Source organism: Chaetodon trifascialis, chromosome 23 (assembly GCF_039877785.1).
Source record: "Chaetodon trifascialis isolate fChaTrf1 chromosome 23, fChaTrf1.hap1, whole genome shotgun sequence".
Taxonomy (NCBI): domain Eukaryota; kingdom Metazoa; phylum Chordata; class Actinopteri; order Chaetodontiformes; family Chaetodontidae; genus Chaetodon; species Chaetodon trifascialis.
Genome location: NC_092078.1, coordinates 9,159,281 through 9,174,974, shown reverse-complemented (window position 1 = coordinate 9,174,974; position 15,694 = coordinate 9,159,281). Strand labels below are relative to the sequence as shown.

Sequence of the window (15,694 nt, the reverse complement as noted above, 5' to 3'; positions counted from 1 at the left end):
AGACTCAGCACATTCGATCTAAATCGCCCTAAACCCTTCTAATGAGCGTGTCATGTCTTTATGGGAAACAGTGTAATGTGGTAAAAAGTACACTGACATGAAGCTAAATTGCTTAACTCTGGATGTGGACACCTGCCAGCTGAGCTCATTTTCAGTCCCGCGCCCCTCGAGGCAAAACTCAACCGTCAGTACTGCTCTTGTCAAAACGTTCGCTTTGACACCTCAAAATTCTCCTTCCCATCCCCGCACATCCCACCGGAGATGACTGTCTGTGACTACAAGCATACTATCCGACTGCCAAAGGCAAGTTGGTGCAACACAGTTTCCCTCCCCTCCCCCCCAATAATTTTTTTTTTTTTTCCAATTCCAGGTACTTCCTGACAAAAGGGTGTTAATCCTTCATAGTCAACAAGCTGAAAACCCCAAGAGGGAAAAATAGGAGAGAGCAAAGAAGTTAAAGGTGTTGATGAGCAAGAGCTTGGGTAATGCAGACAGCGACAGCATGGTGAGAGACTGACTGATGCCTTCATTCGTTAGACTCTTTGCAGTGTGTGTGGTAGCATACCTGTTTAGAAGTGAGCTTTATCAAGGAGCCTTCATAGCCCTGAAACAAAGACAGGAAGTCAGAACCATCAAGTGAGTCTGTTAACGTTGACAAAAGCTGTGATTTGATGTAAAAAACAACATGTTTTAGGGGTAAAGTGTTACATCTTTGTACTGAAGGGCCACAACTGACTAAGCTCTATTGTTTCATGAAATGGGATTTACTGCCTTCACTGCTCATGATATAAACATGCACATATCATGAGCATTATCTAAGGGTGAGATTAGATGCTTAGCAGTTGTCCCACGTTGTTGTTGTTCACTTTGCTGCGCCATTAAAGTGCATCGTTCTGGGGCGATGGTTCAGAGAGCTTGCTTCATCTGCATGTATTCACCTGAACTAAACTCCAGGACTGTTTGTGCTGGTGACAAAGTGAAGTTTCTGAGGTGAAGCAAATAGCTTTGTTTTTGTATCGCAGGCACCGAGCCATTTTTCCATGAGACACACACACACGCGCACACACACAAGCTTGCCGTGGATCAAGATGTGATTGAACCTCGGATTTAGGATCACAGACACTTGAACCTCGCGGGAGAGTTTCCATTGCCGTTTATTTCATCACCATTAATGGAGGTCCCATTGACTGCTGGAAAGAAAAGCTGCTAAGAATAGCTGCAGCCCATCCATTTAAAACATACAAACATACCTTAAATGGTCTGAACAGGAGATAGAGCTCCCGCGGCTTAATATCCAGTGGTAGCCCACTGACAAATAGCGTTCGGACCTGAGGAAGACAAGAAAGAGATCATGTATTTTTCATTAACCTCCCCTGGTTATAAATAGCTACCTTGCATACCTGACAGTAACAGATGAGGTTATGAGGAAAAGGACACTGAGCATGAGTTAAATAGTTCCCTGGGCTGGCTTGACACTAAAAGATAGACTTTTCAAACACTGATAGGGATGTCTTTCAGCTCAGCAAACACACTCACACACACCTATTCTACAGTACATGCATTGTGCTCTCCCGTGTAATCTACAGCCGGCTGTGTTTTATGGCAATCCTCCCTCGCAGCTCTAGCCTCTGTTTTACATTTGAACTTTTCAACTTGCAACTTGAGCTGGCATTGCTGGGGAATTACGATGTATATGTTAGCAGAGAGAGACTGAAGGAAAATTTAATTGTTGCGGTCCGCACGGAGTCACAGAAGGTGAAAAACCACAGGGGTGGGGGGGGGGTGGGGGGGTAACATGAGAGTGACTTGCTTTCAGGCAAAGTAGTTGTTGTTATTATGCTGATAGAGAGGAAAACAAACGCTGTGTGATCGCTCTCGGTGTAGGACACTGCCGGTGAAGTTTAGGCTTAAGTTAGGCTTTAGCGCCTGTATTTTTAGTGAGCAAATCTCACTTTCCTGCTCAATCTGAAGCCAACATTTTAAACTACATGTTGCCTACAAACTCTGGGCTGAGAAAAGGGACAAACTATTGAACTATTGCTCAGAAACTATGGGAGAAATGTGTACTTTACTGTGCGCTGAAATGTGTCGAGTGCCGTTGGGCAACATATCTTTAAGGTCTGCCACTCAAATGTCAATCAGAGCTGTCTAATTAGAACAGAAGAGGTGCTAATGCAGATTTTTTAGAGAGAAAACAAAGTGAATACATGAGGTGCATTCAGCGTGAAGCTGCAGCCTGTTAGCTTAGTTTAGCAAAAGACTGGAAACGGGGAAACAACTAGGCTCCATCACAGGTTGAGCCATTTTTGCACGCCAACAGTGTCACGTCTGAATCATCAGCACCGGGCTGCCATGTCTAAGAAGGCTTGAGTGAATGGCAGCAGTTCTTTCAACATACGCAGACACATTAGCACCAACTGCAAGATTTAGTAAACACAGACGCAGCAGCGCTACAAGACGCAGGCGCTGAGACGTCCTGTCACAGCTCATGAATGCAGGTCTGGTTACATTTTGGAGGCGATGAAACAGGGAAATTCTGTTTGTTCCATGTAATTGTGTCTGTCCTTAATAAAGGGTCAGCACGGGAAATAGCTGTTAACGCAGGTATTTCTTACAATAAACAACAACATGTGTCGTCAACTAAAACAAAAGCTTTATTTTTTTTGCATTTAACCTCTCTTGAGCTTCAGGAAACAATGAGAAAAATCCAATAAAGCAGTACTAAGATAACTGGGGCAGATATGAAGTGATAGGTAAATTGAAGTTTTTGTCTGAAAATGCTATTATCTAGACTGGCACTAATCACACCTCATACCTGGAATTATCACCTAATTGAAGTTGGCTTGCTACAAGAAAATAATTGCTTTAGTGCACGAGAGATATCAAAATCAAACAATAGACTGCATGTATTAAACCCGACTTCAAACTGCGTCGTACACGCCCACGTCAATGTGAGTAATTTAATTATTCATTCAATATTCTTCCGTTCCATTTAAGGCTGAATTTAGAATACAGCTACAGCTATAGGTATGCAATTACACAGAGTCAATTCAAAGCTCCAGATTCATCAGATAGTACACTCACAACTCGGGGGACAAAAGAACTGCTGAACTAACACTACACCTCATTCCCACATGTAACCTGATACGCACCACGGATGCCAAAAGGCAGAGCAACACACAAACAAAGGAGCTTAGCAACTGGGGGAGCAATAGCTGGAGAGCGCCAAACCGGCCATCCAGCCAACAAATCTCACCTCGCCGACTTTCTCACCTTTGCTCTTATCTTATCTTATCTGAGCCGGGCTGAACCCTGCGGGGCCGTCACTGGGATCTGTCTCTGGCAGTTCTGTTTAAATAAACTGCTTTAGAGGGCGTCCTTATGTGGAGTTACATGGGAACAAAGAGTCAGAACAGGATGGTATCAATCAGACACGAGCAAGGGCAGTCACTGACAGCTGTTGAGGCTGATAAAACTAATGGTGTGGTGGTTAAGAGTGCAGTAAAAATGGTGCTGCAACTAAAAATCCAAAAAGGTGTTTTAGGAGTATGCAAGCAAGTTCAACAGGCTGGCATCAAATTTCTATCAGGGACTGGTTTTGCTTTCTTTGCCGTTTCTGGGAACATCTTGTTAAAGCTGCACATGACCACAAAACATGCCAAGAAAACGTCAGTCAAAAGATGTAATGTTGGACGCTGCACTACACGCTCTGTCCAGGTGATGGTTTCACTTTTAAGTCTCGGTTTCACTTAATGCGAATCACAAATGAATCACTGTCACGTAGGATTACACTAATAATACGCTGTATTTTGACATGCTGATCATGCACAATGCAGCATTTTAAACAGGAGCTCGTAAAGGCTTAGTCATCCAACCCTCCTTTGCCAAGTTATCAAAGATCCCATCTTTGATTCTGCTCCCATCTTCAGCCATGAGGGTAACAGACACTTGAGAGCTGGTTGTGCCTCACAAGTTAAGACAAACACACACGAGTCCTCTCCACACTCAGAACAATGGGACATTCTTGGCCGTGTCGAACCTCATTCCTGAGACTTCCTGACGTCAGCTGTTGTGATATATGATCGGTTCGTCGTGTGTCCGGTGCTGACTGCACATGCAGGACACGGGATGATTCACAGGCAAATGTGTCAACAGCTCTCTCTCCTGCAGACATCTGCTGTTGATTACAGTATCAGTCTTTATTTATGTTGCTTTTGAGACGAGCACGAAAAGGCGGAGAGGGCTGTAAACGCGCTGCCACCAGGTAAAGCGAGGCATCAAAGTTTCACGATGTAGTAAACTAAACTGAAGGTCAAGTCAGGGTTAGGCAGATTCGTAAAAAAGCTAAGATAAACCCTCTGCCACTGTTTTATTGGGTTATAGACGCATTATTTTATTGCTTCTTCCTGAGTCACATACCTACATTTCCACAGTGCCCTGGTATAGGCCTTTGAATCATTGACCATTTATGGCGTGCTCACACACCAACAAGCAGGCAGGCTTCGATCAAAAACAGCAGTCCCTACCTATCACAAGCCAGCTGAGTACTTCACAGCCGGCTACCAGTGCAGTTTCCTGGCAACGCCTTAGCGGAGCACAGCAGAGTGTGGAGCCCCGGGCCAAAAACATCAGATCTTATTAAGGCCACTTCTGCAGCAAGTCCCAGGGGATCACTGTACCTCTAATCAGAGATCCTTGACTCCACAGGCCCCGTATGAGGTCATCACCTTATTGATACTCTATCATTGCACCTTGAGGGTTTGCTGGTGCCACCCCCGAGGCTGGGGGAGGAGGGGTGAGGGGTCTGCGCTCGCAATGACATTCAACATCTTAACTAAGGTATGGACAACTATCTAATGTTTCCATCTGCTGTGATAACATTGTACTCACAGAAGCCATTTCTGAGATTCTGATCGATCCAATAAAAATGCCATCATCCAACAGTCCAAGGTGCTTAAATGTTGGGTTTACTGTTGTGCATGACTGAGAAAAGTACCAAATATTTACATTGGAGAAGCTAAAGTCAGATAATGGAGAAAATGGAGGATTAATTGATTATCAAAACATCTGCTGATTAATTGTAATAACTATAATGAATGCTGTGAACAAGCCAGCGGTTTAGTCAGATTATCCAAACCCCCGAAACTGAAAGTGAGCACAATAACCCAATGATGCTGCTTTTCCCCTTCCTCCAAATAAGTCTGACTGTTCATCACTTCACTGTGCAAGTACAACACCAGCAATAAATGATGGCCAAAATAAGATCCAAGTTGAAATAAAGCAAAATGGTCCTTTATATGAGCCAGATGAAGGGGAGAAATTACAAAGGACGATAAATTTAGCCCTGAGCTAAAACATCTGGCGCTAAAAATACCAGCAACAAAACGCTGTTTTTTCAGGCTTCACTAATGAAATGTCACGTAAAGGGAAATGTTTAGTTTGGCCCTGAGACCAAGAGACCAACCTCTCCCCAAACATCCTTCCCACTATCAAATGTCATGAAGCTTTAAAGCCAAACTTGACAGCACAACTGCTTGATCGCTGCAACAATAACTGTCCGGAGCACCATTCAAAAGCTGCATTAAAGCAGTCTGAGTTTTCTCCGGCACTGAACGCAATTTGTCAGCCATTGTGAAAAGCTGCTTGATTTGTCTAATTAAATGACCTAGCAACTTATTCATGTGTCATTTCTATTCAGCTTGCGTTGTAGACTTAGAAAATGTGTTACACCTATTGCCTGAAATGCCTCATTATACACTGTGTGACTTTCTCAGATATTTGCTCTGACTTTAATTGAGTGCTTTTTTGACCGTCCATTCTGGCTGAAATGAGGGACGCGACCTTGGTGCGATGTGAGATGATTGCCGTGTGTTTCTTCCCCCCTCCCTATGTGTGTGTGTCAGACGGCCAAGTTAATAGATGGAAGCCCTTCGAGCCAGATGTGGCAGGACACGGCTCTAACCTTGAAGCCCTGAAACAGAAGGTACAGTAGCCTATTGTAGCATGTGTGTATGCAGCAAAGCGGCCATTACCTACTTATGCAATCAAAAAAAAGCTCAGAAATTATTAATTGCACACACACACCAGTTGCTTTCGAATGCAGTCTTGGTTTGCTGTGACCGAGCTAAAATCAAAGTCTACCCATAAGCCCGTGTGAGCTCGGGGCAAGTTGAGTTGTCTTGCATCAGTTGAGCGCTGCGTTATTAAAAACAGTCTAACTGACAGACTCCCACACTCCTTTGCTGTCTGAGTTGTCACTGCTCTATGTTGGCATCGCTCTCCATCATCCTCACAAGATTTTTCCCTTCATCTTTTCCCCGTCGGAGAATGTGAAGAGTGAGAGACCGCAGGCCCTGGGAGGTGTCAAACGACCGTAAATGGATGACTCCATTTGTCTGTTAATCGCCAGAGTTCTACGGGTCAAGTTTCACAGCCGGGGTCAGGGGTCACAGGTGAGGCCCAGGTTAGTGCGCGGGTCAGGGGTCACCGGCGAGGTTGAGCACACTCCAAGAGTCACGGCTGAGCTCTGAGAGGAGAGTTGCTCCGTTTCCTCTCGCTCTCCCACGAGTGCGTTCGCCCAACAATTACAGCTCCGCGAGGGCCTGTAAATGTTCCAACAGGTTAACCTTTAAAAGACGTTTAAAATAAATGGCAGGTAAGTGCCCACTTCACCGCGTTTTTCCTCCTCTGGCTCATTTCTTCCTCTCTCCATAACAGTTCCCCTTGTTTTAGCTCGCACGTGGAAAAGAATGCTCTCGTGTCTTAATGACGCATATGCGCTCCTTCTTGCTTAGCAGCCATTTTCGAATTCAACAAAAAGGCCCGAAGGTGTCATTTGGACGACATGTGCGGGAGAGAAGAGCGACTCATTCGCAGATTGTCAGCCGCACATCAGTTCGACTCCGTGGCTGTCATCTTAGCGCTCATCATAATCTTTCATGCTAGTTTGCTCTCTTCTTCCTCTCTCTTATCTGATGAATCCCGATGAATGGACTTAACATTCCAAAGCGCTCATTAACGCGAACTAATCGGCCAAGTCCTCCTCTGCCTTTCCTGGACTCCCTTTGTTGCCGCCTGCCCAAGTGGACACCTTAAACTGTTTGGTTTTGAGGTTGGGTGGGCAGAGGGTTAAAGTGTCCAGTGCAAGTGGAGACAAAAACAACAGCGGATACTCAGTCATCCTCTGCGTCTCCATGAAGAAATGTAAGCCCACGGCTAAAACGCTGCGATAGTGCAGCTGTTCCTCTGTGTTTATCAGTGCCAGCACTTAAAGATCCCGTATTTCGGGCTGCAAATGATGATTCATGTTTTTGTTGAAGTTGCTTAAGCCTAAGATGATATCTGAAAAATGTTTTATTAAACAATCAAAGCTCCGAACCCCAAATGTTGTCCATTTGTAGTCATGTAAAAGAGACAAAATCTGCAAATATATGGTAAAATGATAAATCATTATCTGTCAATCAACTGGGTTTCAGCACTAAATATGGTTCAGCACCTGTTTTCACTTTAAAGCCCAACTATGTAACTCCTGAAAGGGTGACGATGGCAGCCAGCCTCAGTGCACACCAGGAGCCTTAAATGGTCTGGTATGACCACTAGCTTACGGTGGCTACTGTTGGCAAATGTTTGCTAACTTTTGATCTAGTCACGCTTCTGTTTTTTAGCACTTTATCCCACATTGTGTTAACTGTGGCCATCCCTCCACAGAAGTTACATAACCCTGCTTTAAAGGTTAATTACTTGTATGCATTTTAGCTTGAAGAATGACTGAAATTATTAGTTGAATATCGAAAACAGCTGTGGATCAATTTTCTGTGAATCGACTCTGCTCTGAGATAATCACGTTATATCTTCACTTTCCTGTGAAGTGGACTGACAACAGAGATAGCTAATCTCCTTTTCCGGGAGAACATAGCCTATAATGGACAACATAACAAGAAATTAGCCCCAGTTAGGGCATTTAGAGGGGCTAATCCATCGATGCTGCCCACAGATCTTGCTACTTTGGTCCCAAGCTTTTCAAGCTAATCTTGAGCGGTTTGGCCTTGGATGGCTAACTCTCGCTGGCCAGCCTGTAGGCACACAGCTGGATAGTCGGACACAGAAGTTTCTCCTTGTTAGCGTTCTGCTTGGCTCGCTCCTCTCTCCTTAGGGCTCCTCTCACGACCATAAACGGGCCTTCTGTCCAGAGATCTCAGGGTCATGCTTTCAACGTATGGCGCGATAAGGGATAAGGCGATTGTCTGCTGGGACTAAAATTGGCAAGAGAGTGAGGGAGCAGGATGAAAAAGAAGGGAGTGGTAGGAAAGAGGAGAAGAAGAGTGGCAAATTATAAACAGTACCAGGGAGGAGGGAGGGAGAGAAGGAGGGAGGGGAGGAGGGAGGAAACGGCCAGAGAACAAGATAAAGAGAGGGAAGAAAAAGGGTGGGACGGACGAAAGGAAAAGGGGAAGGAAACATAGAGGAAGGGAGATAAAAGTGTGGGGAGGCAGCCGGAGAGAAGGGGGAGGATGGATGGATGGATGGATGGATGGATGGATGGATGGATGGATGGATGGATGGATGGATGGATGGATGGTTAAGAGAAAAGATATTAGAAGAATTATTGACGTTAAAAAAAAGGAGTGTGAAGGAGAAGAGATACTGTAAGGGATAATTATAGCGCATGAGTAAGCAATATTAAGTGGAGGTGACGGAGCGAGCGCATGAATACAGTATGACAAAGCAAGACAAGATGGCTGACGCTGTGTTGGCACAGGCTGACACTTCCTTCACTTGTGTAGTGTGTCATTAATTACAAACCAACTTCAAAGTTGACAACTAAGGCCTTTTAAGGAAAGCGGCACCATATAAGAGACTCCGCTCCTCGCTCGTGGCCAGTTTTAATAGTTTATATATAGCTGTAGAAATATATCGGGTGTATCTATTGCCATTCTTTGTCTGATTTTTTCCCTTTTCTTCTCACATCAGTCTCGCGTTTGCCAGCCGTTCCTGACGCTAAGCCTTGTTGTTGTCTTTTCAAATACCTCTTGTCGCACAGCTGACAAATGGCTAAGATAAGATGACAATTCCTGCCGTGCTTTTATAAATAAACTCCTATCAGACGGCAGATAGAGCAGGGTTTTACTGTTTGCGTGAGCCTCTATGGAGGCTTTGTATTGTTGTATATTTCATGGTTTTTACAGTCTTAATATCTGTGTGTATTGTCTTCAGCATCCCCTGAGATTCTTTGCATGTTTTCCCTTTTGCCCTATCATGGCCAGTTTACCCTCCAAGCTCCCCTCTGATAGCGTTTCATGTCACAGAGCGTTAATATATCCGCGTGCCCTTTTCATAGATACATGCACAAGTACGGACCACTGTGGCCACACCACTGCGCTACGGGCCGACGTGGCCTCCCTCCGCTTCGCCGTGCTTCTCCAGCAGCACAGCTCCCCACCTACATCTCCTCATGGAAAAGGTCACGCTGGCCACATGACCTGCTATTTGAAGAGGACCTGGTGGATACCCAAAGCAGGCCAAGCACAATCCAATTACACCCCAGGGAGATACGCCACATTTGCTGAACTCTGCTTGAGTGATATTCTGTTTCTTTCTGGTCGCTTGTGAAGATCAACTTGCATGTTTTCAGTGAGCCGGGAACTAGAATCAACAGATGTTTTATGAGGTTCAAACTCCGGGTGCGCTCCACTGTTAGACCCAGTTTTACGATGAAGATGATTATGAGTATGATTCCAAGTACATAGTTTCATCCTGCAGAGGAAACAATAACAGGGTACTCTGTGCTCAGCCATTTGTCAAATATCAGGTGCAGTTTGACGGCAGACCTCCAAGGTTGAGGAGGCTGGGCAGGTCTCGGCTTAAATAAACACGAGTTAGCCGGAGGGATATTGACAGCAGGGAGGTTAAAGGTCAAGCTTAGTCGGGTCACTTGGTTAGCTATGATGCATTCCATGTCCTCACAACCTGTACTGCCTGTCCTCACCTTACTGTCTCCACCATCAATCCCTCTCTACACAAAAGTAATCTGAAAGAAATGACTGGTTGTTTTCAATACCAGTCAAAGCATCTGCTGTTTGTCCTGTCAATTAAATTAACTGTTTGGCCTTTAAAATGTGAGGAAATATGGAAAAATTGGCCAATTTTGTCAAGACATTTAATTTATGATGATACAACTATCAACTATAAAATCCTGATATGTGGTAATCAAATATTGGCCCTCTTTGCTTGTTAGATGACTGATTAACTGATGATTCAAATTTGGGCAGCAACTAATGAATATTGTCATTATCAATTATTCTGCTGCTTATGTGCTTGATGACTTGTTTCATCGTCATTACTGCCTAAAGCCCAGAGTGACGTTCTCACAGTTTGTTTTTTCCAGCCACTGATCCATAAACCAAAGATTTTCAGATGCAGATGAAATTCTGTTGGTCGATTAATCAATGAACCATTTGCCTCTAAAACATGCAATTCTTCTTCAGTTCACCTTCTAAAATCTACTCTGAAGACCCCTCCAGGTCCCGTGTCCATACAAGGCGTGGAAACCACAGCTGGTCGAAACAGATCTTTGACATTCACCGTGTAAGAGGCGGCGTGTCAGCTCGACTACATCAGTGGCCGTTGAGTGCCACAGGATGTGAAAGCATCCAGAACACCTGATAATAACGCTTATCAAACCAGCTCATGAGATTAGCCTCTGCTGCGGGCTGAAACCTGCATACCTCGTCTGCAACCGCACCATGTTTGGTGAGCGCCGGTCCACAGAAGATAAACACTAAGCATCGTCAAGCGGCTGCGTACAGCGATGATGCCGTGTGAGGTTGAGCAATGAAGCAGGCACGAGAAGCCAAGCTCACCACGGTGCTTTACTGGTGCAAATCACTGATCCACTGAGTCGCACACTACAGTGTGCAAGAGGAGGGGGAATGCCACGGTCGTTCAGCATGTGAGAGTCATACCAGCGAGGCTGTTAAACTTTGGCTGTCATAAGGTCATAGTTTATGGTGGCTTTAGTGCTATTCAGCGCAAAGCTGTTTGGCATTTCGCATTTTGTGATCTTTGTGAATGTTTGAGCACAGCAGACCAGGATTGAAAAAAAGTGTTTAAAGACTTAAATAGAAGCTGAAAATGTCAAATTAGTCACTTGATCATCAATAACTCAGTTTGTGTTATACTTAAATTCATCTCTACTAGAGACTAAGCTCTAATTATTTGTATTAAATGTGGGAAAACTGTAAGTTAAGTCATTCCTCATCTCATGTGTTTTTGTGCACACCTGCCTGCAACAGTGTGGGTGTTTGGTTGCACCTTTCCTCATCTGCACACTTTGTACGTGCGTGTGAATGTGTGTGTGTGCGTGTGTGTGTGTGTGTCAGTCTCCCCTGCTCCCCTGCATACATCACACATCATTACAGAAAAAGATAAAGTGGTGCTGTCCAGCCTTACGTTAATTCACCCGAGTAAATTTAAGTCTGGATGGCTTCCAAACATTCCCACAACCATTAGATTCCTCTGGTCATTACTCTCTCTGTCTCTCCGTCTGCCTTCTACACAACGCAAGAGACAACGCTCGTCTGGTCCTCCTGCTCGTGGGCGTCACACAATTTCAAACTTATTTTTGTGGGCTGCGAGTCCAGAAATGGATTTATCAAGCAAAGTAGATCTGCAGCTAATGATTATTCATGACTGATATACTGCTCATCACAGTTTGCTGGAGCCCATGCTGAGGCCTTATTTTGTCCGACAACCCATCCGTGAGGCAAAAAATGTTCCATTTAGAATCAAGAAAAGCAGCAAATCTGCACATTTGAGGAACCAGAATCGTCAAATGTTTGACTTCTCTGCCTGAAAAATGATGGATGACGTGATTAAATGATCAAATTAGATGAGATTTTTAGATCTTATTCATTGTTTTAGCTCTAAAACAAAACTCTAATTTGCTCTGATGAAGCCTGGAGATAATCAAGTCATTTTCTTCTAATGTTTTGTCCCCTTTGGTAAAAATGAAAAGAAACCGATCCACAGTAAACTGTCAACTGTTAATGACAAAAATCATTAGCTGCAGCCCTGGAGTCATTTACTGGTGCATATAGGGGATCTGAAATGCTAATACTGCAGTATTGTGAGCACACAAGGTCAGAAGGTGAATGACGCTTGAAAGCAAAACTCATTTTTCCAGTTCTTTGCTCTTTACCTCATCAGTGTGGCGCTACAGGAAGTGCCTGCATCCACTGCAACCTCAGCCGTGGACCAAATATGGTGATACAACAGGCTGAGTATGTTTGGCTATTCAGCTCCAAAGTGACGAACAGCACACCGAGCCTTAATCAAATTGCTCCAAGAGAAATATCTGATATAATCTCATATACCTTTCTTACATCACTTGGCCGCGGATGCGCGGGGCTCTGAAATAACAAGCCTTGTCGTTTGAATGGAGACACTCGCGAGCCAAAGAAAACAACCCCACGCAAAGCGCGCCAACTTATTTACCAAGACGGAGACATTATGGATCCAGATTGTGCAACGTTTACAGAGGAGAGGAGGAAGAAACTGGGCTGTTATCCAGCGTGTTTTACAAGGAAATACATTTCTTAGCAGAAACTAAACACATTACCTCACAGTCTTTTGGGCAAACATCATTGTGCTGTGTTAAGATATAATTAAGTTTAATAGAGATGCTGCTGTTGCTTAACTGTAATGCAGCGGGTCTGCCTTACAAAGAGCTGTTGCCTACATGTTGCAGCAGCAGTTGTTTGACAGCTAATTCACCCCCCGGCTCAGAACTCCCTTTAACGCTGCTTTTCAGTGCTGTGTGAAGTCTGGTTTTACGGTACAGTAAGCCAGAACTAACATCACTTCAGTCAGGTGAGGTATCATTACCCACAATGCAATCCTGGCTCCAGAGTTAACCAGGAACTGCTAATTAGTGATCCATCAATTATAAGTCCTGCCTTTTCCTCACTTTTTCCCTCATGAGGACTCAGTGTTAGTTTTACCCTGCTATAAAGTGTTAAAAACGAAAACGGACATTAGGTTTGACATGGTGGATGTCGGTTATGAAAATGAAGAAGAGGAGATAACACAGGCTTAAAAAAAAAAGTAGGTGACAGGTGCACAAATTAGAGTAAGAATGAAATGCTGCCTTCAGGAAAACCGGATATTAAACGTTTCATAATATGGTCGAGCAAGATTTGCAACTTTTAAAGGATGAGACAGGCTAGAAAATGGCACGGGAGGGGGTCGTTTACATGTTAAACAGCTTATAGGAAGAGAATAAGACTACTACAGAGGACAAAGTGGCTAATTGTTTTTAAAAGGCGCTGATAGCACTACCGTTTTAGCATGAATCGCTTCATTTAGATGTCGTTACGGGTCACGAGCCGACCTGTTAAAATTAAAAAAAACAAAAACAAAACAGCAGCAGTGAGACCAGGTGCGTGCTCGCGTGCGGACACGTACCTCTTCTTCGTGGTTGGTGAATTCGCTCTGCTCGTTTTCTTTCTCGATTTTGTTGTTATTCATTCTGAGTCGGACTCTTTTGTCGCGTTCACTTGGACTGTCTTCTTCTTCTTCTTCTTCTTCGTCTTCTTTTGTCTTTCGTTTCTGTTTCGCTCCGTTCTTCTTCTTCTCCAGGACTCGTTTTTTATTAGGGGAGGGGGGGGGGAGAAAAGCACCCACCGACAGACCAACAGTCCGCGCGCGGCCGCTGTCCCACTGACCCGAGCTCTCCGCTACTTTGGCGACATCAATGAGAAGTACGGGTGGTTCTATTTGGGAGGAAAGGAGAGAGGGAGGTCGGCTGTGAGCGGTGCTGTCTGTGGCAGATAGTCCTCAGCATTCCCTGGAAAGCTCCTCCGGAGGCTCTTGTTGCTGTTCCCCAAATGAAATACAGTAAAGTGCTCGGCGGACTGCGCCTCAGGCAAACTTCTCTCCTCATCTCCGCGTGAGGGAGGGAGGGAGGGACGGAGGGAGGGGTTTAGGGTGGGGTAAAGGGTGGATGCACCGTCTGCTGGGCTTCAGCAAGTTTCATCAAGTGCGGTGGGAACGACAGTGGAAAATCAGCGCCGATCACCCATCGCTGTTTGGACCAGCTGGATGTTATTTTAGTCGCTGTAGCATTCCTGTAATATTATTGCAGTGTGGTGTCCGCGGTGGCTGACATGTTTGTTAGTGTTTTAATCTCCTGCGCTGTTACTTGGCTGCTTTAATGGTCAAGTCCAATAAAAGTCCCTAACCCCCAAATTGATTTTTCTATATTATAAATTCAACGAATCAGTCATAAATGGTGTCTTAAACTGTAGAATCTGACACAAATAGTAGAATTTCTGCACACATTTAGCTCCAAATTTATTAGTTCTGGTCATTTATGAGGCACATGATGTGGAAAACAACGCATTTCGAGGAAATCTATCAGATGCACATCAGAGGACAACACTTGGTTTGATGTTGGATATGTATATCAAGTCTAAATCAGCCAGTCAAGAACCCCCATGTGTCTAACTTAACCTGACCTCAGGCTGCTGAAGCTTCCCAGTACATGATCTCAGTGTCTGTGCCATCTATGAGCCAGCTGTTAGTTCATAGTGATCTCACATATATTTTGTTCTGTTTGCTCTAATCTTATTTATATTAATGTTTGCTAATATCCACTACATCTGTGCAAATATCTTGTGCAATATTACATATGTTTCCACAAAACATTGTATTTTATTATCCTTAATACCTTACCATATGCAACTCCAAAAATTTCCATTGGCAATATTTTTTTATACTCTTTTCATGTATAATAGTTTATTTGATTTTATATCCCTTTTTTTGTCTATTTTGTCCTTCTATTTCTTTTCATTTCTGCCTGTAACATCTTAATTTGCCTTTCATGGGATCAGTAAGGTTTTATCTTATGTTGCTACATGTTTTTGCACACTTTTACTCAGATGTACCTAAAACAGGTTGCAGCATCTCAAATTAATTTATTATTTTTTGCATTTTATAACGCCACTGTCTGCCTGTCCAGGGACTGCAGATGGAAAGCAGCGACTGTCTTACAAAGCGTCTCTTCCCTTTGCTTGGGCTTCTGGTTTTTCTGCATGGTTAGGCGCAGCAGAAATGTACAGTATGTCCAATATATTGTGAGATTTCAGGAATGATGAATCTGTGTCATATTTACAATGCATTCATCTGAGCCTTGTAAGATGTGGCTGGTAAATGTGTCAAATTGTAGAAGAAATATTAGAACAATTGATTAGCAACATGGCTCATATTAAAGAAGGTTTTATAATTAGGATTTTCTGATTGTTGTACTTTCCTGGGAGCGTATGAGACATGGCTTTGCTCTTTAAAGTAATCTGTTGCTCCCTTTCACTTCACTGCATGAAGAGACACTGATTCTTCTGTATCCTAACCTGTTGAACCTTTAACCAAGCCACGTTACATACCATCAGTTTCCGTCATAAATCTGGCATCACAAGACAACATGTAACCTGCACACTCAGGACTAATTTCCTCCTCTAACGGCCTGAACTGTGTGAAATGCAGCACTCAGCACAATCCACCACATGTAAAGATGCACAGAGCAGTAGACGCAGACAATTATCAACCTGACTGTTCAATACATTTCACGTGGCTCTTGGTTTATCATTTCAAGGCCCCTGAGTAATTTTGTGGTTTCAAATATTTCTCCTCACACATCATC

The 15,694-nt window shown here is 43.9% G+C and overlaps 2 protein-coding genes across 3 annotated transcripts in view; both read right to left on the bottom strand.

The window, feature by feature from the left end:
• Positions 1–8,178, bottom strand: part of LOC139351065 (doublesex- and mab-3-related transcription factor A1-like) — a 63,229-nt gene extending 55,051 nt beyond the window's left edge. Inside the window, exon 1 of the mRNA XM_070992723.1 lies at positions 8,175–8,178. The gene's annotated coding sequence lies outside the window, so the exon portion shown is untranslated. The remainder of the gene's footprint in view (positions 1–8,174) is intronic.
• The window catches only part of LOC139351066 (RNA-binding protein with multiple splicing-like), a 33,273-nt gene extending 19,347 nt beyond the window's left edge, over positions 1–13,926 (bottom strand). Inside the window, exons 1-3 of one of the 2 annotated variants that reach the window (XM_070992724.1) lie at positions 13,462–13,926; positions 1,251–1,328; positions 566–604 (exon numbers count right to left, since the gene is read on the bottom strand). In XM_070992724.1, coding sequence (XP_070848825.1) covers positions 566–604; positions 1,251–1,328; positions 13,462–13,524 — 180 coding nt within the window. In that variant the 5' untranslated portion in view covers positions 13,525–13,926. The remainder of the gene's footprint in view (positions 1–565; positions 605–1,250; positions 1,329–13,461) is intronic. The other variant, XM_070992725.1, reaches the window with a different exon arrangement.
• Positions 13,927–15,694: the final 1,768 nt, after the last annotated feature.